General features: G+C 44.9%; 1 protein-coding gene across 1 annotated transcript in view; it reads right to left on the bottom strand.

The window, feature by feature from the left end:
- Positions 1 to 17,001, bottom strand: part of LOC120057569 (ryanodine receptor 1-like) — a 69,091-nt gene that overhangs the window by 23,162 nt on the left and 28,928 nt on the right. The window contains exons 41-76 of the mRNA XM_039006152.1: positions 16,087 to 16,360; positions 15,864 to 15,978; positions 15,616 to 15,748; positions 15,269 to 15,363; positions 15,029 to 15,164; positions 14,734 to 14,923; positions 14,505 to 14,619; positions 14,272 to 14,392; positions 13,887 to 14,056; positions 13,486 to 13,706; positions 13,129 to 13,219; positions 12,830 to 12,970; positions 12,536 to 12,699; positions 12,003 to 12,081; positions 11,821 to 11,910; positions 11,558 to 11,701; positions 11,371 to 11,448; positions 11,198 to 11,273; positions 10,959 to 11,082; positions 10,748 to 10,863; positions 10,557 to 10,624; positions 10,309 to 10,430; positions 10,053 to 10,102; positions 9,901 to 9,961; positions 9,668 to 9,794; positions 9,451 to 9,562; positions 9,225 to 9,306; positions 8,997 to 9,127; positions 8,546 to 8,866; positions 8,215 to 8,455; positions 7,933 to 8,020; positions 7,198 to 7,290; positions 3,675 to 3,845; positions 3,493 to 3,552; positions 3,219 to 3,353; positions 2,972 to 3,084 (exon numbers count right to left, since the gene is read on the bottom strand). Coding sequence (XP_038862080.1) covers positions 2,972 to 3,084; positions 3,219 to 3,353; positions 3,493 to 3,552; positions 3,675 to 3,845; positions 7,198 to 7,290; positions 7,933 to 8,020; positions 8,215 to 8,455; positions 8,546 to 8,866; positions 8,997 to 9,127; positions 9,225 to 9,306; positions 9,451 to 9,562; positions 9,668 to 9,794; positions 9,901 to 9,961; positions 10,053 to 10,102; positions 10,309 to 10,430; positions 10,557 to 10,624; positions 10,748 to 10,863; positions 10,959 to 11,082; positions 11,198 to 11,273; positions 11,371 to 11,448; positions 11,558 to 11,701; positions 11,821 to 11,910; positions 12,003 to 12,081; positions 12,536 to 12,699; positions 12,830 to 12,970; positions 13,129 to 13,219; positions 13,486 to 13,706; positions 13,887 to 14,056; positions 14,272 to 14,392; positions 14,505 to 14,619; positions 14,734 to 14,923; positions 15,029 to 15,164; positions 15,269 to 15,363; positions 15,616 to 15,748; positions 15,864 to 15,978; positions 16,087 to 16,360 — 4,648 coding nt within the window. The remainder of the gene's footprint in view (positions 1 to 2,971; positions 3,085 to 3,218; positions 3,354 to 3,492; positions 3,553 to 3,674; positions 3,846 to 7,197; positions 7,291 to 7,932; positions 8,021 to 8,214; positions 8,456 to 8,545; positions 8,867 to 8,996; positions 9,128 to 9,224; positions 9,307 to 9,450; positions 9,563 to 9,667; positions 9,795 to 9,900; positions 9,962 to 10,052; positions 10,103 to 10,308; positions 10,431 to 10,556; positions 10,625 to 10,747; positions 10,864 to 10,958; positions 11,083 to 11,197; positions 11,274 to 11,370; positions 11,449 to 11,557; positions 11,702 to 11,820; positions 11,911 to 12,002; positions 12,082 to 12,535; positions 12,700 to 12,829; positions 12,971 to 13,128; positions 13,220 to 13,485; positions 13,707 to 13,886; positions 14,057 to 14,271; positions 14,393 to 14,504; positions 14,620 to 14,733; positions 14,924 to 15,028; positions 15,165 to 15,268; positions 15,364 to 15,615; positions 15,749 to 15,863; positions 15,979 to 16,086; positions 16,361 to 17,001) is intronic.

Genomic DNA, 17,001 nt, shown 5'->3' with positions numbered 1-17,001 from the left:
TACGCCAATAAATGTTAATCAAAAGTTAGCAAAAATAGATAAGATCTTGCTACCATGGAAAGGAAAATACCTGTCTATTTGAGGGGGAAAAATTCTCCCTGATTAACTCCTTAGTCATATCACAGTTCACCCATTTGCTTATGGTCTTGCCTAGACCTAGCGACCCGTTTTTGTAATTATATGAGCAAAAAAGATAACATTTTATTTGGAATGGCAAGCAAGACAAAATTTAAAGGGCCTATTTATATAATGAATATGAATTCGGAGGGCAGAAATTATTAAATATTAAAGCATTAGACAGCTCACTAAAGGCGTCAGTCGTACAAAAGTTATAATTCAATCCAAACTGGTTCTCTAGCAAATTAGTAAGAACGTCTTCCCCATGTTCAAGAATGGCCTTTTTCCCTTTATTCAGATTACAACCTCTCACTTTCGTTTATTTGAAAACGATACAAATATTATTATTTTTAAAACAAGCCATAGAACGTTGGTTGCAATTTCAGTTTAATCAACCAGAAAAAACAGAACAAATAATACAACAAATATTTACTCAAATATAAAAGAACCATTATTTTTTTTATTTTAAATGTATAAACTTTGTAAATTATATCATAAATAGAACTGGTGGAGATATGTCACACATGCAGTTAACAAAAATATATGGAAATGTCTGCTTTACCCAAAATTACAACCAACTAATTGCAGCATTAACGCAAAAATGAAAAAGGAAAGTGGAAAAAGTAAGGAACTGGTCTGTCGGCCCTGCATTAAAGACCAACATTTGTTAAGGAAAATTGTGATAAATTAAAATATGTACCAGTTTCATTTAAGGACCAAAAAATAAAACAGCTGTACCATATAGATTGCAAAATAGTTGGGAAGACATTTTCGATGTATCGATTCCATGGAACGTGGTTTATGAAATTATACGAAAAACGACACCGGATTCAAAACCTTTTCAATTGAAATTATTATACAAAACTCTTGCAACCAATGGAATGTTATAAATATATACACAAGTGGCTCAGGTAGTGCAGCTCATCCAGGATGAGGAGGAGGAGGCCGTAGGAGGAGGCCGTAGGAGGGCAACAACCCAGCAGCAGGACCGCTACCTCCGGCTTTGTGCAAGGAGGAGCACTGCCAGAGCCCTGCAAAATGACCTCCAGCAGGCCACAAATGTGCATGGGTTGTTGCCCTCCTACGGCCTCCTCCACGTCTCCTGATGTACTGGCCTGTCTCCTGGTAGCGCCTCCATGCTCTGGACACTACGCTGACAGACACAGCAAACCTTCTTGCCACATCTCGCATTGATGTGCCATCCTGGATGAGCTGCACTACCTGAGCCACTTGTGTGGGTTGTAGACTCCGTCTCATGCTACCACTAGAGTGAAAGCACCGCCAGCATTCAAAAGTGACAAAACATCAGCCAGGAAGCATAGGAACTGAGAAGTGGTCTGTGGTCACCACCTGCAGAACCACTCCTTTATTGGGGGTGTCTTGCTAATTGCCTATAATTTCCACCTTTTGTCTATTCCATTTGCACAACAGCATGTGAAATTTATTGTCAATCAGTGTTGCTTCCTAAGTGGACAGTTTGATTTCACAGAAGTGTGATTGACTTGGAGTTACATTGTGTTGTTTAAGTGTTCCCTTTATTTTTTGGAGCAGTGTATATATGGGGGATACAAGCTTCCCAGCTCTGCAGATTTTGCTGCGAAGAGACAGAGTCATTAGGTCATTTATTTTGGTACTGTCCATATGTAGCTAGTTTTTGGACACAGGTCCAGGAATTTACAATCTGTAGAAACTATGAAAATAGAAAGGTTCAGAACTTTTGTGAAGCATCACAGCGCAGTTGAAAAATATACGAAAAATAGAAATCCAATATGGATGGTGTTAAGAGATAGATGGGAGGAGTTGAATGGAGCTGAAGGGTGGGACTAAAACAAATTAAATATAACTATTGTAAAATAGTTACGTAAAATCTATATATGTATAAGCTAGAAGTAGAAGCCTAAGTGTTGTTGTTCATTAGTTTACTCCAATTAGGGGAGGGGGGTGGTAGTGGAAAATATATTTTAAAAAGATACATATATACATACATACATACATACATACATACATACATACATACATACATACATACATACATACATACATACATACATACATACATACATACATACATACATAGTTGAAGTCAGAAGTTTACATACACCTTAGCCAAATACATTTAAACTCAGTTTTTCACAATCCCTGACATTTAATCCTAGTAAAAATTACCGTTTTTAGGTCAGTTAGGATCACCACTTTATTTTAAGAATGTGAAATGTCAGAATAATAGTAGAGAGAATGATTTATTTCAGGTTTTGTTTCTTTCATAACATTCCCAGTGGGTCGGAAGTTTACATACACCCAATTAGTATTTGGTAGCATTGCCTTTAAATTGTTTAACTTGGGTCAAATGTGTCGGGTGTGTGTTGTTGTATGTGTCGAATTGCTATGCTTTATCTTGGCCAGGTCACAGTTGCGAATGAGAACTTGTTCTCAACTAGCCTACCTGGTTAAAAAATGTATAAATGAAAATGGGCTATGTACAGGTGCAGTGATCTGTGAGCTGCTCTGACAGCTGGTGCTTAAAGTTAGTGAGGGAGATATGAGTCTCCAGCTTCAACTGTAAATATATACACACACACAATATATATTTTCTACATTGTAGAACAATAGTGAAGACATCAAAACTATGAAATAACACATGGAATCATGCAGTAACCAAAACAGTGTCAAAACAAAGCAAAATATATTTTTGATTTTAGATTCTTCAAAGTAGCCACCCTTTGCCTTGATGACAGCTTTGCACACTCTTGGCATTCTCTCAACATATATGCTCTGAATGTTCATATATGTTCTTAATGTTTTGTACACGCTTTGTATATGTATTTGAATACAAGACTGTAGTAGTCTCTCTGACCTGGGTAGGTTGTAGAGTGGAGTCATCCTAAAGCAGGCTACCACAGCCTTGCGTCTCTGCTTGGACAGCAGTTTGTGCCACACCATCTTTTTGGATTTGAAGGGGTGCTCCGTCTAAGTGAGAGAAGAAAGAACTGAGAGAAACGGCACCACTGACATCATGCCATGTGTGTCAAGTAGGATTATAGGGACGCTGTAGGATTATATTGATGCTGTAGGATTGAAAATGGGTGTACTACTCTACTCACCACCTCAATGTGATAGAGCACAGCTGACACCTCCTGCACCCTCTTCACCACTTTCTCTGGAGCATCAGCATCCTCAGCCTTCCCTGCCATCTCCTTATACAGGGACATCTGCCAGCGCATGGACGGGTTCTCTACCTGGACACAACACACACACACTGCAGCTGGGAGAACACACACTGCAGCTGGGGGAACACACACTGCAGCTGGGGGAACACACACTGCAGCTGGGGGAACACCATGTATCACTTTATTGTACCAACCCACTCCATCTTACCTTGCCTTGAAGATGCAGGTTGTTTTGCAAGAACTCCCTTACTTCCTCATCGGTGTCCCTCTGGAAGAAAATGTTTTGATATTTATTTTGGGAACAATTTCTTTGCCCTATGGTCCGGCACATAAGACTAGTCTACATGGTTACTATGGCAGAGTTATTCAAGACAGCCGAGGGCACACTACCAACGAGTATCGGATCTTGGCCAGGTTGATAAGCTCATGATCTGCAGGGGAGCACATGTTGAGGCCGATGGGGAGCATCTTTTTCAGGGCAGCCACAATAAGTGACGTCTGCACAGAGTAACGGTCTCCCCGTCTCTTCTTCTTGGTACGCTCCACGTCTGAGCCACCAGCCTGGAGAACATAAGGAGGGACCAAGGTGTTACGCATGTCTTCCTCATACATACGGTTGGCGCCACAACCACTATGTGGGGGCACTGTACCACGTATCAATTAACACTGCTTAGCATTGAACCCACGACAGCACTGATTCAATGTCACAACACGCATTATTCCCAACTTGCTACCTGTATTCCAGTGGACATGTGACCATTGCTTCTCATTTGAATGACCTGTTGAGTTAGACAGTGTCCACCTACCTGTTCACCCGGACAGTAGCTATCACCATACCAATAATTAACACCCTGTAATATCAAGAGCCATGGACTCCTCTCTGAACCCTTCAGTCTAGGTCACTTCCTTTACATTATCATATCCTTCAGTGTTTGCCGCATGTGGACAAGCAATGTACTGAATGAGCAACCTACGGATACCCAGAATGAGGGCTACATCTCAGCACCATAATGATCCGAATCTCTGAACTCCTGGCTGGTAAGGGGAGGGGAATGTGAGAATGTAATACTGGATTGAGAAGGACTGGGGGGTTGGGGCTGGGGTGGAAGGTGATGGGGGTTGGGGGACGACAACTGAAAGGAATCATTCTAATCTGTAGGACAGGAAATCAGTCAAACTGCACAGATAAAAACATGCTTACAACACACACATTACGTCCACATGAAACATCATCCAGCATTCGATGGAAACACTGGTGAAAAACAACCTTCTATGGTATGTTTCTCAGGTGGGTTTGGCACCAGCAGAACTAGGTGAAGAATGAATACGTTACATGGTGTCGGAGAGTAACAGACGCTCCTGTTGAAAACACACAAAACTATTTGCTGTTAGTAGCATCATGTTGATGGGAACTAGAATCAGACTAAAGGTGTTAGCTACCAACTAGCAAATCACACAAGCAAACCAAATGTCCGTGGGATACGTCCCGTCGCCCCTGTGCTCTCCTCCCGCACTCCTGTGCTGTTTCTGTGAGGGAACATTGTCTGTTGTCTGCCCTTTCTGACGTCCCCAGCAAGCTTGTATGTGTGTGTGTGTGTGTGTGTGTGTGTGTGTGTGTGTGTGTGTGTGTGTGTGTGTGTGTGTGTGTGTGTGTGTGTGTGTCATACAGCAGGCTGAGGATGGCCAAAGGAGTGAAGATAACAGAGGACCCCACAGTAATGGCCGCCCCACAGAACAGGAAAGGATGCAAAGCCCATAGAGACCCTATTAAATGAGTATTCTAACCGCTACTTCTATGGCAAAGTCGCTACGAACAGAGAATGTGTCGTAGATAAATGCACTGAAGGACTAAGGGAATCTGCAGTGGTGAAAAGTGAGAACAATGTGTTACAGTTGAACTGCTCTATGTATCTGCATCTCAGAGTACGCCCTTCATGCCGAAAAAAGTGCATCTAGCTTTTCCCCGTTACGTTTCCCTGTGAGTGTGTGTGTGAGTGGTAGGAGTGTTTCAAAGCCACTGATAAGCCCAGGCAGATTCAACCGCTTCTCCAAACCAGTACTTCAATGCAAGGAGTGTGTTACGAATAAGGCTAGTTTAGAGGAAGGTGGGTGCGATGGTTTTAGGGGAGATTTTAGAAGACAGGTTTGATTAAAATAGAATGAGGTGAGGAAAAGTCACATCGGGCATATTCTACATAGGGTAGTATAGAGCTTGTCCCCAGAGACCTGCTTCAGTCCTGTTAAATATAGTGTCAGGTCAGGGTTAAAGTGGGACAGGTGGGTGGGTGGAGACTGACTGGGGGATATGAAGAAGCTAAGCCATGGTCTGACACAGTTAAAGGGAGTGAGTGCTGAGCGCAGAGAGAGGGGCTAACAGCATCCCCTTGCGGAGGGAGCTTGATCACAAACGCTATAGACCAACCAACCTTCAACAGACAAGTAAAGACATGACAAGATGACTCCAACCCAACTACAATCAACTAAGTGCAAACTCATTGGCAGGATGATGGCACTCTGCTCCCACTGCTGCTTTGGGCAGGCCTCGTGCGGAGCCTAGTGCCATGAGCCCGACTCTAAGGCAGAGTACTTTCATCAAGCTCCTCCAGACTCCCCCCGTCACACACTGGCAGGACTGAGGGTGGCCCACGATGGCCCGGCCCTTCGTCCAATAGTGTTGTATCAGTATGCCGCTTTTATCTGGCCTTTTCTACTGTGCCTGTCACACACGTGTGTTTATGAATGTAATTCTATGCAGATGACCAGTAAATGTTTTATGAGAGATTAAGAGTTGGACGTTTAGCTGAGTGTATGTCACCGTCTAGATATGTGAACACAAGCCTGTCCCCAGTGTTGTCGACAGTGTAACTGGATCCAAAGCATATCAGTGACGCATGTAAGTCAATTCAGACCAACTGTTTTCTATTTCTGTGTGTCACAGTGCAGATATAAACATGTGAAATACTGGACCCAGTTTCGTCCCATTGGTGTTGCAGTAGAGTGCGAAACACGTAGCTAGTTACTGAGTGGACATGCACACCTGTCTCTATATACAAAGTATTTGGCCGCTAGCTGTGTGTGTGTGTTGTATTGGAACACGCTAGAAGTGTGGTTGTGGTGTCCCGGTGTGCCAGTGTGTCGGAGGGGTTGATGAAAAGCCCCTCAAAGTGAGGTGCCATGCGGTCAGCACAGCGGTCGTGCAGAAACAAAAGTCTAACCTCTGAGTCGCTGCCCTGGAAACCCAGCATCAACACAGAGAAAGAGGACAAGGGACAGTCAAAGAGAGAACACTTAACACACCTGCTATCGCTACAATACTCGACCTCTCTACTGACATATACACGGCCTAATCTTATAGATTAGGATCGTATGCTTCTCTTAGTCCTCAAACGGAGAGAGAGAGAGAGAGGCCAAGGCCGGCATGAAAAACATGGCTGAAAAGTTGCCAAAATGATCTAGCAAAATTCCAATATACAATACCTGCTGAAGATGTCGTAGGGAAAAGACTTGAAAGAAGAGCCTTTTCTGTAGGGTTATTGTCAGTGATGATACAGCATTGTGCTATGCAGATATCAAGTACACAATTTTGAAAAAGATACACCCGAGTTGTATTGGTAAATTAAACACAACATGGTTAGCTCCAATAGGCTAGGAGAAGATTAAAAAAAAATGAATTGACAATTAAGTACGTGAGACATCTTTTTTTTTTTGCTGTTGAAACATTTGAAAGCAAATGACGCAGGACGTGAAGCGAAACGCCGGCTCCATTGTTTCTGAGGCGTAAATGATGACCTCACTTATGACCGACGTTTCAGAAATTCATAGTCTTGCCAAATCCTCTGACATCGGTCTAACATGTCACAACATTTCAACGCTGAAGGTAACTGAACGGCTCTTTAACCCCAGACGGTCTCACCTTGCTCATCTTGCTCTTGCTGTCAGCAGTGAGGAAAGACATGTTATTAATCTCATTCATCACCACAAAGTTCTGCTCCTCTCGCTTGAAGTTCTACAGAGACACAAGAAAGAGAAAGAAGAGGAATAACAATAATAATAATAATAATAGATTGGGTTTACATAGCACCAACTGAGGTACTCAGAGAGCTTGACACAGTAAGGGGGAAACTCACCTCATCCACCACCAATGTGTGGCACTCACCTGGGTGACGCATGGCAACCATTTTGTGCCAGAACGCTCACCACACATCAGCTAGCATGGTGGAGCGGTAAGGAGTGATATATGCATATTAGGAATGATTAGGTGGCCATGATGGAAATGGGGCCCGGTCGGGAGTTTAACCAGGACCCCGGGGTAAACGCACCTACTCTTACGAAAAGTGCCATGGGATTTTTAATGACCACAGAGAGTCAGGACACCCGTTTAACGTCCCATTCGAAAGATGGCACCCTACGCAGGGCAACGTCCCCTTCACTGCCCTGGGGCATTGGGATATAATCATTTTAAGACCAGAGAGAAGTGTGCCCCCTACTGGCCCTCCAACACCACTTCCAGCAGCATCTAGTCTCCCATCTAGGAACCAATCAGGACCAACCCTGCTTAGCTTCAGAGGCAAGCCGGCAGTGGGACGCAGGGTGGTATGCTGCTGGTGATATGACAGAAAAAGTTGTCACCTTTCAACCATTTACTCACATGAGATTTGGACCAAAAGATGAAGACCTCTCCAACCATTCTGAAGAGCTCCTCTGCATCTGGGTCCGGGCATGTCAACCACCTCGCCCTGCAAATGGAGGACATCTCTTTAAGGTCCTACTGACCGAGAGACCGCCAAACCACAACACACATGTAGGCAAAGACAACTGGCAGGGGGAATGGCTTCTGACATGGACTGTTACAGTAAAATACTGGCTATGAAAGGGTGTACATTTCTAAAGAAAAAACATGACTGGCCACTAGTTTGCCTGTGTGCTGTACCTGTTATTGTCCACATAGCGGATGAGGAGAGGGTAGAGGGCGTACAGGTCCCTGCAGAGCACAGCAAACTCATCCCTGATGGTGCCCTCCTCCTCGTCCCCCTCGGCCTTCCCCTCCATACGCAGGTGGTCCTCCTCGGCCACCACCTTCCCTGTCCTCTTCTTCAGCTTCTCCATGGTGGGGATGAAATGGGACTTGAGCATCTCTGGCCTGGCCCTGCTCACAATAGGCTGGGAGAAGACTAGGGATAGAAGAGGAGTGGCCATGGTGAGATGGCAAGAAAACACACACAGACAGGCATAGTACACACACAGCATTGTGGCAACCTCACCAGCCAGCCTCTTCATCCAGGAGGCCTCGTCAATGCCCAGGTTGTTGACCACGATCTTCATGATACTGCCCAGCAGCTGGTTGAGCTGGTCAGAGGTGACGTCGGTGCAGATCTGGCCCTCCAGCTCAGGGAAGTTCTCTAATCCTCTCTCCCACCAGCGGGGCAGGTAGTTACACAGCATGGGCAGAGTGATCTCGATCACATGGGGCATCTCAGTGTAACGGGCACCTGACTCTGCCAAGTCCCCGATCTCTTTCAGCAGAATGTCTAGCTCTGGTATGTCCTGGCATAACTCCTGGACCTCGTTGGGCAGACCCAAGACTATGGACATGGACAGAGACAGAGCGAGAGAGACCGAGAGATAGACGGGAGGTTAGAGGATAGAGTGTTGAGGAACTCAAAAGTCAGGGGTTGGACAGAGAACACGTCACAGAAGCAGATGGACACTCACTGGCTCTTTCTCTGGGGGTCTTGGTGGTGTAAACAGAGAAGGCATTGTACTCATTGAGATGGGGCTCAAGGTAGGCCACAGGCATAGCAGCCGCCAGATGGGCCAGACACTCTCCCAGGGCTGGCCTCTGCCTGGAGGAGGGATGTCAAGGCCAGTCAAACTCACAGATGATCAGGTTTGTATAGCTGTACTGTTAACACAGAGAAACAGAGCCTAATCCAGACTCACCTCTCCACATGAGGGTTCTTGACACTGCCCAGGGAGTAGATGGCGCACATGATGCGGTAACACGACATCTGGAGATCATCCACTGACCACCAAGAACACACAGACACAAAAAAAAAATCCTCTTTTAAATTTTTTAAAATCAACAAGACACTTTTTCACAGTTTTGAGAGTAAGTAAACTGGAATGCTGTGTCATCACATGAATGCTGTGATGGCATATGACTCACGCATGACATCATCTCCAAACTGGTGCTGAGAGATGTGGTCGAACAGGGAGGTGAGGACTGGGAGCAGAGCAATGGTGGTGTAGTTGATGTTCTGGGACACGCCTTTCACCTGCTGTAGACGGACCATACAGTAGGACAAGACATGTCAGACCAAAAGGCAACAGTTCTGGAATAGTTCCATTCCTACCTGTTTCACTTGTAGACACTTTGCTCTTACCTGGTTGCCTTTAGACACCTTTCCCAGTTTGAGGTTCTCCACCATCTTCTCGATATCATCAGCTGCACCCTCAAAGAACGACCGGAGCCCTGCCTTCACAATCTCAGGCCCAGACTTCATCACCGTCCTGAGGAATAGGGAGCAGGGAGGAACAAGTATGGCTATGAGAAAATCTTGATCCAATACCTTTTGTATTCGGATTGTGAAAACGTTTCAGACAAGTGCCCGATTACCTTGCATCGAGTGATCGTGCCAGGATGTGAAGACAGTTGACAATAGCAGCAGCATCATTCCCTTAAATAGTGCAGAGGAAAACATAAGGGAAAAGACAACGGCTGACTGGACGAGACAGAACTAAATCATCAGGACAATGCAGATGTCTTACCGAAGAGAGAAACTCTGTGTCTCACCAGAGCAGCCATTTTACAGAAGATACTACGACAGGAGAGAAATCCAACAGAAAGAGAAGGAAATGCAGAGAAAGGGAATGAATTAGGAAAATAAAGGTAAGAGAAAAGGAGAAATTACAGCACAGGTTCAAAAGAGAGACTTGAGAGGATGAATAGAGATAAAAGTGGCTAAAGTCGACTAACTAAAGTGAGGCGTAACAATATACTTAATACGATGTGACCGAGAGTTACCTGGCAATCATCTCTTTCTCCTTGTTAGAGGAATGTCCTCCACTACCCAGGACTTTGGCCGGTGTGGACAGGAAGTACAGACAGTGGTTTTTAAAGTACTGGTTGATCAGGGGCAACAAGATCTGAGACAAACACAGTTCATCATCACATATATTGTTATACCCCTGCAGTAAACATGCAACAGCTGAATCAAATGTCATCTGTCCTCCCCTCGACACGGGCCTGTTTCAAAGTGATTCTGCTCTCACCTTGGCAAAGAATTTGATCTCCTGCTCATGAGGCGACTTCTCCACTCTACCACTGCTCACCACAGCCTCTGGAAAAACACACAAGACAACATTTTGGAGTGTTGTTAACAAGTGAAATGTCAACACTGACATTAACTGAGCACTATTTCATTGGTTATTATCATCCACCCTCCTCCCAGAGCCCACTCTACCAAGATGAGCTATGAACTCTTGGGCGATCTCCATCCACTTCAACAGCTTCTGCAGGAAACCATAAGCAAAGCGCTTCTCGATGGATGAGATGTCTGACTCCATGTCTTTCATTCCCCTGGAGAAAGCATTAAAAAGCATGACTTGTTAATACATATTCAGTTGCTTCTATAACGTCAATGACTTCTATCACGTCAATGACTCTCCTTTTACCTGGTGACTGCAAATCCATTGAGTTGAAGAAATTTGAGAAGCTCGTGAGCCTTTTCCCTGTCTCGTGCCTTCTCCTTTGCTGTCAGGGTGTCATAGGGCACAAGCAAAGGGTGGGCGCCTCCTCCTACACACAGTCAAAAAACACACAGTTGCCATTTACTTTGCTAAAAGCAAAAGGTGACTGGTAACTCCGTAGTCTATATCCCCCCCCCCACCCCAAGAACAGAATGACCTCTGACCTTTGGACTGCAGCTCCATCTTCTTCTTTCGACCCCAGGTGTTGTGATAGTTCTCTGCAAGTTGTTCTGCCATTGACTGGGCAAATGAGAAATTAAAAGAAGTGAAAAACATGGTCAAATAACAACGTGTGAAGCAAATAAGACGGACGGTACAAACTTCAGTGTCATCATACCTGCAGCTCTCTTGACAGTGCCGTGTGGGATATTTCAATTGGTTGGGGACTGTAGCCATGGCTGGGGTCATATGTTGCCTGAAATACACATACTTGTGTTCGTAACATTCATTAAGACTTTTCATCATCTCTGTCTGATCTGAAGAACGGTTATTCATCCTTTTTTGATCTTCCCACTTCTCTGTACCTGCGCAGTCTGAGAGATCTTCCGAGCTGCCTTCTTCTGCTCAGTCTTGGCTTCATCTCCTTCCCTCGTTTGATCCAGAGTCCACTCCCATGCAATCATGGCCTTCATGGACTCTTTGATGGGCCAACGGTAGATCTCCTTGTCCTATAAGGGAAGAGATCGTTTCAGACTGAGGGCATCAGTGAGCAGCAACATTAAGACCTGCGGTGGTTGACAGAAATCCCTATGCATTGCGGAAGAAAATGATCAACTGTGCCTCTTACCTTCTCGGAGAATGTTTTGTACGGTCGGAGCATGGGGTGAGTTTTTGAATTTTCATCCAACATCTCTCCATACGTCCAGTTATTCTGAATCTGCAGGTGAACAGACATGCAGCAAATTACTTCAGTTACACAGTGCAACTGATGTTGATACACAAACACTTCAAGTTGATATTTTTACTGACCTTTTCAAAAGCCCACTTGTCATGTGTGTACTCAGCGTATCTGTTGATGAAGCCATCCAATCTCTCAGGGATGATAGTACTAGAATATAAAACATCGTAGACTTCAGTACGCCATAGTCATAACTTACTATAGAGTAGCTAAAAGCAGAGGATATTGCGTAATATTTATGAAAATATCAACACTACCCGTTGATACTGTGTCTTATCTATTTAAGCTATAAGGCCCGAGGAGGTGTGGTATATGGCCAATATACCACGGCTAAGGGCTGTTCTTACTCATGACGCAACACAGAGTGCCTGGACACAGCCCTTAGACGTGGTATATTGGCCATACATCACAAACCCCCGAAGAGCCTTATTGCTATTATAAACTGGTTACCAACGCAATTAGAGCAGTAAAACAAATGTTTCGTCATACCCGTGGTATACGGTCTGATATACCATGGCCTTCAGCCAATCAGCATTCAGGGCTCAAACCACCCAGTTTATAAATAGTTTTAGAGTATTCTCCTATTGGTTTACTGCCTTCTCACTTTGTGGTCTCCACTGGTTTGGGATCAAAGTTTCCCTCTGCATCCACCAAAGCTTTCTTCTCAGTCTTGGAGGAGTAGCTGGCATCTACATAATCTGGAGGGATGGCCCCAGCAATGGCGCATATGCACGGCATGGCAATTTTGAACAGCTCAGCATCAAATTTCTGAAACCAGAACCAGAGAACATAGCAACAAAAAAAAATCTACAATGATATACCATATCAACGTTTTCTTATTGGAGGCAAACATTTCCTAGGTTTCCATGCAGCTGACAGAGCAGTGTAATAGTGTAACCTTGTGGGCCAGGGACTCAAAGATGCCCCAGAAGAGTTTGCGGGTGAGATGCAGCTCCTCCTCTGACGACACTCCAAAGTTGCCCCAGCCGTTGGGCAGGCAATAGTACTTCCAACAACGCTCATAGTGATTGGTCAAAAGCTGCAGCCAACAAAATAAGAGGATGAAATCAGCTTAATCTGGCATACTAACATCTGGATGATAAATTCATTGACTATCTTGACGTGGCCATCTTCATTTATTTGTTTTGTTTCTGTAACGTTTTGGTTGTCCAATGACAGGTTACGACATGTCCATACCTTGAGTGGCATTTTGGCATATTCATTGAGAATTGGCACGTCAAATACCAGCCTTCTCAACAGGTGTTGTAACATGGATGGCCGCAGATTCCTAAGAAATAGAGGCAAATAAATAAGCACATGTAAGTAATCTGAATAAATAATAATAAATAAATAAATGCATCAAGGTTAAACAACTCACTAAAAGTTCACTGTACAAATAGTTTACGGAAGAGGACATCCCAATGTCCAGGAGACATTAACATTAACTTATAGGGGAAACAAAGAAAGAAATTCCACTTACGCAATGCAGAAAGACAGATTTTAGATAACGACAGTTAGAAGGTGAACCGTGCCAGGGTAATAAGTCCAACTCACTTGCACAAAGCCATGAGACACTCCTCTATAACATCTCTCTGGGCCTTAGTGAAGGCTCGTCCGCGGGACAGCCGGTAGATGGTGTGCAGCATGGAGTCAATCATGATGGCCCGGTGGTCAGTGCCAGCGAACAAAAAGGCACACTTGGTGATGAGGGGCAGCACGGCCAGAGAGAGGTAGCGGTTCAGAGCCAGGGCCATCTCTGTGGTGCAGAAAGCCGCCTAGTGGGGAGAAATCCATTTAAACGGTCACATTCTCTGCATTCAAAAGACCACACACTACCTATTCAATACAAAGCAAGTGTTTATATGACACCTAAATCAAAAGGGAACATAAGAGCAGACAAAGTGAATGCCTTATGTAGTGTATATGAGTAGTGAGATAGAGAGAGGATGACTCACTGTGTCCAGAGAAGCAGCTGCCCTCATGTCAGGCAGGAAGCCTACCTCCAGCACGTGAAGCAGGAAGTCTTGGTTGTCAATACCATACACTCTGTCAAGGAACAGCACCATGGGAGCCTTGTGGTCCGGCACAAAACTGGAAGACATCTTGGGTTCAATGACGCTGTTATCTAGACGTCACAAAAAGACAGAGGGAATTTGAAGAGGAGAATAATGTTAGGATTCACATTATTTAACGATTCTGACTAATTACAGACATAAAATGGAATATATTATGATCAAACTAAACTGAAACCCTCTTTAGTTCCATTTCCTCATCAATATTCTCCTTCCTTGAGCCAGCACAAGAGTTCATTGAATCCAAATGGTTTTGCCTCCGACTCACCTTTTCCAAAGTCTGGTATCTGGACAGACAGACTGATGACTCCCACCAGGTCTTCCATAGGCACCAGGGACCTCAGGATGGCCCTGATCCTCAGAGCCTCGCCCTTCCCAGCCTGGATCAACTGCGGGGCAAACAAAAAATAGCAACGTCTTAGAATGAACCGCAGCAGCTTGCCATCTCCATTCCTTAACCCTTGGCTTCTCTCTGAATGTTTCCCAATGCTCAGTACTCACATGCATCTCTGGAGCGCAGCGTCCCAGCAAGTCAATGAGAGCTGAGTAGAAGGACATGATGGCATTCCCCAGGTGAACCTTGTTCTCCTCATGCTGCTCCTCCCCACCAGGGAACCTACCAGTGAAAAGGAAGAATCAACAAAACGTGTCAAAGGAGAACGTGTTCTCATCTACTACACTAGTAAATACTGTAGATATTCAATCAGTCCCTCAGTGGTTTGGCTCTTACATGCCGGGGAAGCGCCTGTCTTTCTTCACAGTGGGGCCGTCCCTGGCAGGATCTTCAGAGATCTTGATGGCCTCCTCTATAGCAGCCAGCAGGCCGTTCCCACCCTCTCCTCTCAGGGCCGGGCCAAAACACTCTGGCCGACGGATCAGAAGACGCACCACCACGTTGGCATTCTCCTCTACGCTCTCTCCTACAGGGGGGGCATAGAGCCAAACCACGCTCAGTGATGAAAGGTAAACAGAAAGACATCATCCCAACAGTAGTGTATTCCATTACGAGGTCCACAAACACAGACCATTGACGAAGACAGCGAAGCGGAGGAAGTCCAGGTATTTCTCCCCGCCACACGGGTTCCAGCCAATGTCAGGGTAACCCTTAGCCAGGAGCTGGGGACAGCTCTGGAGCCCACAGCCTGCGAGGTACTTCACCACCTGGGGGGAAAAACACAGGACAAAAGAGACAGAAAGAAAGATGACCAATGTGCTATACGCGGCTGCATCAGAGAAACTGCACGTGTTTGTTGAGGCTGTCCAACCTTCTCCAGGTCTTGTTCCTGTAGAGCCAGAGCCAGCTCATTGTTGTCAATGCAGGATGCTGCAGCCACATCTAGAGGGGTGGAGCCACGCATTCCTGAAAGACATCCATGACATGTTCAGTCCCAACACACAGCAAAACTACTCTGCCTTTAGAGGGATTGTGTCAACCTAACCTTATAAGAATACAAACTTGTATTGGCAGAAGATTTTTGATTTAACCCTTATTTTACCAGGTAAGTTGACTGAGAACACATTCTCATTTACAGCAACGATTTGGGTAATAGTTACAAGTGAGAGGAGGGGGGGGGGATGAATGAGCCAATTGGAAGATATCAATGTCCCTCACCAAGGCCAATGCCACTGTTCTGTAGCAGGTAGCTGAGGTGGTCGAACATGGAACGCTGGTTCTGGCGACTGATACGACAGAAGTAGCACAGGAAACGACAGCAGTTGGTGACCATGCGAGGGAATCTGATCTCCTGCGGAGGAACACATGCAAGGGGAATCCACTGACTACGGTGTAATAACATTTAACGCATTCCCATGTTCAGCCAAGCATTGATCCTGTTGTTATGAGCCATGTAACCACTTTACCTTGGAGTCGCCACCACCCAGCACGTTGACCATCACCTCCATGACAGTCTCGTGCATGCCCAGCGCTCGCATCAGGTTGGGGTGCTGATAAAACACTTTGTTGCTCATGATGTTTCTGATGGAGAGAGAAGGTTCATGTTGACTCTGTTCCTCCAGTTGATCCTCAATCCATCCAGTTCTCTGTATAGTCAATTATTTTACTGGTCTACTGTGTACTACTGACCCGATGCTCTGGATCATGAGTCTCTCCTCCTCGGGGCCCATCTGGACGATGAGCAGCGAGCGGATCTGTCCCAGGCACTCCAGCAGGTCCATGGTATCCTTTATGGAGATGGCGTTGATGGTGTAGGCCTTGGGCAGGGCCCGGATCAGCTCCCCCAGCCCGTCATACTGACGGTGCAGCAGGCTGAACATCAGACGCACCAGCTCAGGGTTCTGGATGAACGATTCCTGGGCCCAGTGGATCATAGTGTGGGAGATGAGCTCCTGGAGGGTACCTGGAGGAGAGAGAGGGGAGGTTATAAACAAGAGGCATCACTTGATTGATTGATTGTTGAAACCGAATGAAATTATCCCATGACTCGACTGACATTTACATTTTGTAATGTTGTCTCCAGCTGGAGCAGCCTACTGCTTTTAAAGGTGCAATACGCAGGAATCGCTATGCCATTTGCTGGTTGCTAAAATTCTAATAGTTTGCCAAATGTCAGTTTATGTGACAAAACAAGCACTCAGAGTCTAGAGAATCATTGTAAACCACTGTGAAATATCTTTTCAATAACCCTTTTTTTTTTTTTTTCAGCTGTTTAAAGCTAGTGTACAAAATCAAAAGTAATAGACGCAAAAACTAAACTTACAGTTGAAGTCGGAAGTTTACATACGCCTTAGCCAAATACATTTAAACTCAGTTTTTTACAATTCCTGACATTTAATCCTAGTAAAAATTCCCTGTCTTAGGTCAGTTAGGATCACCACTTTATTTTAAGAATGTGAAATGTCCGAATAATAGTAGAGCGAATTATTTATTTCAGCTTTTATTTCTTTCATCACATTCCCAGTAGGTCAGAAGTTTACATACACTCAATTAGTATTTGGTAGCATTGCCTTTAAATAGTTTAACTTGGGTCAAACGTTTCAG

The sequence above is a fragment of the Salvelinus namaycush genome, chromosome 12 (assembly GCF_016432855.1).
Source record: "Salvelinus namaycush isolate Seneca chromosome 12, SaNama_1.0, whole genome shotgun sequence".
NCBI classification, from domain to species: domain Eukaryota; kingdom Metazoa; phylum Chordata; class Actinopteri; order Salmoniformes; family Salmonidae; genus Salvelinus; species Salvelinus namaycush.
This window is presented reverse-complemented; position numbering and strand designations above follow the sequence as displayed.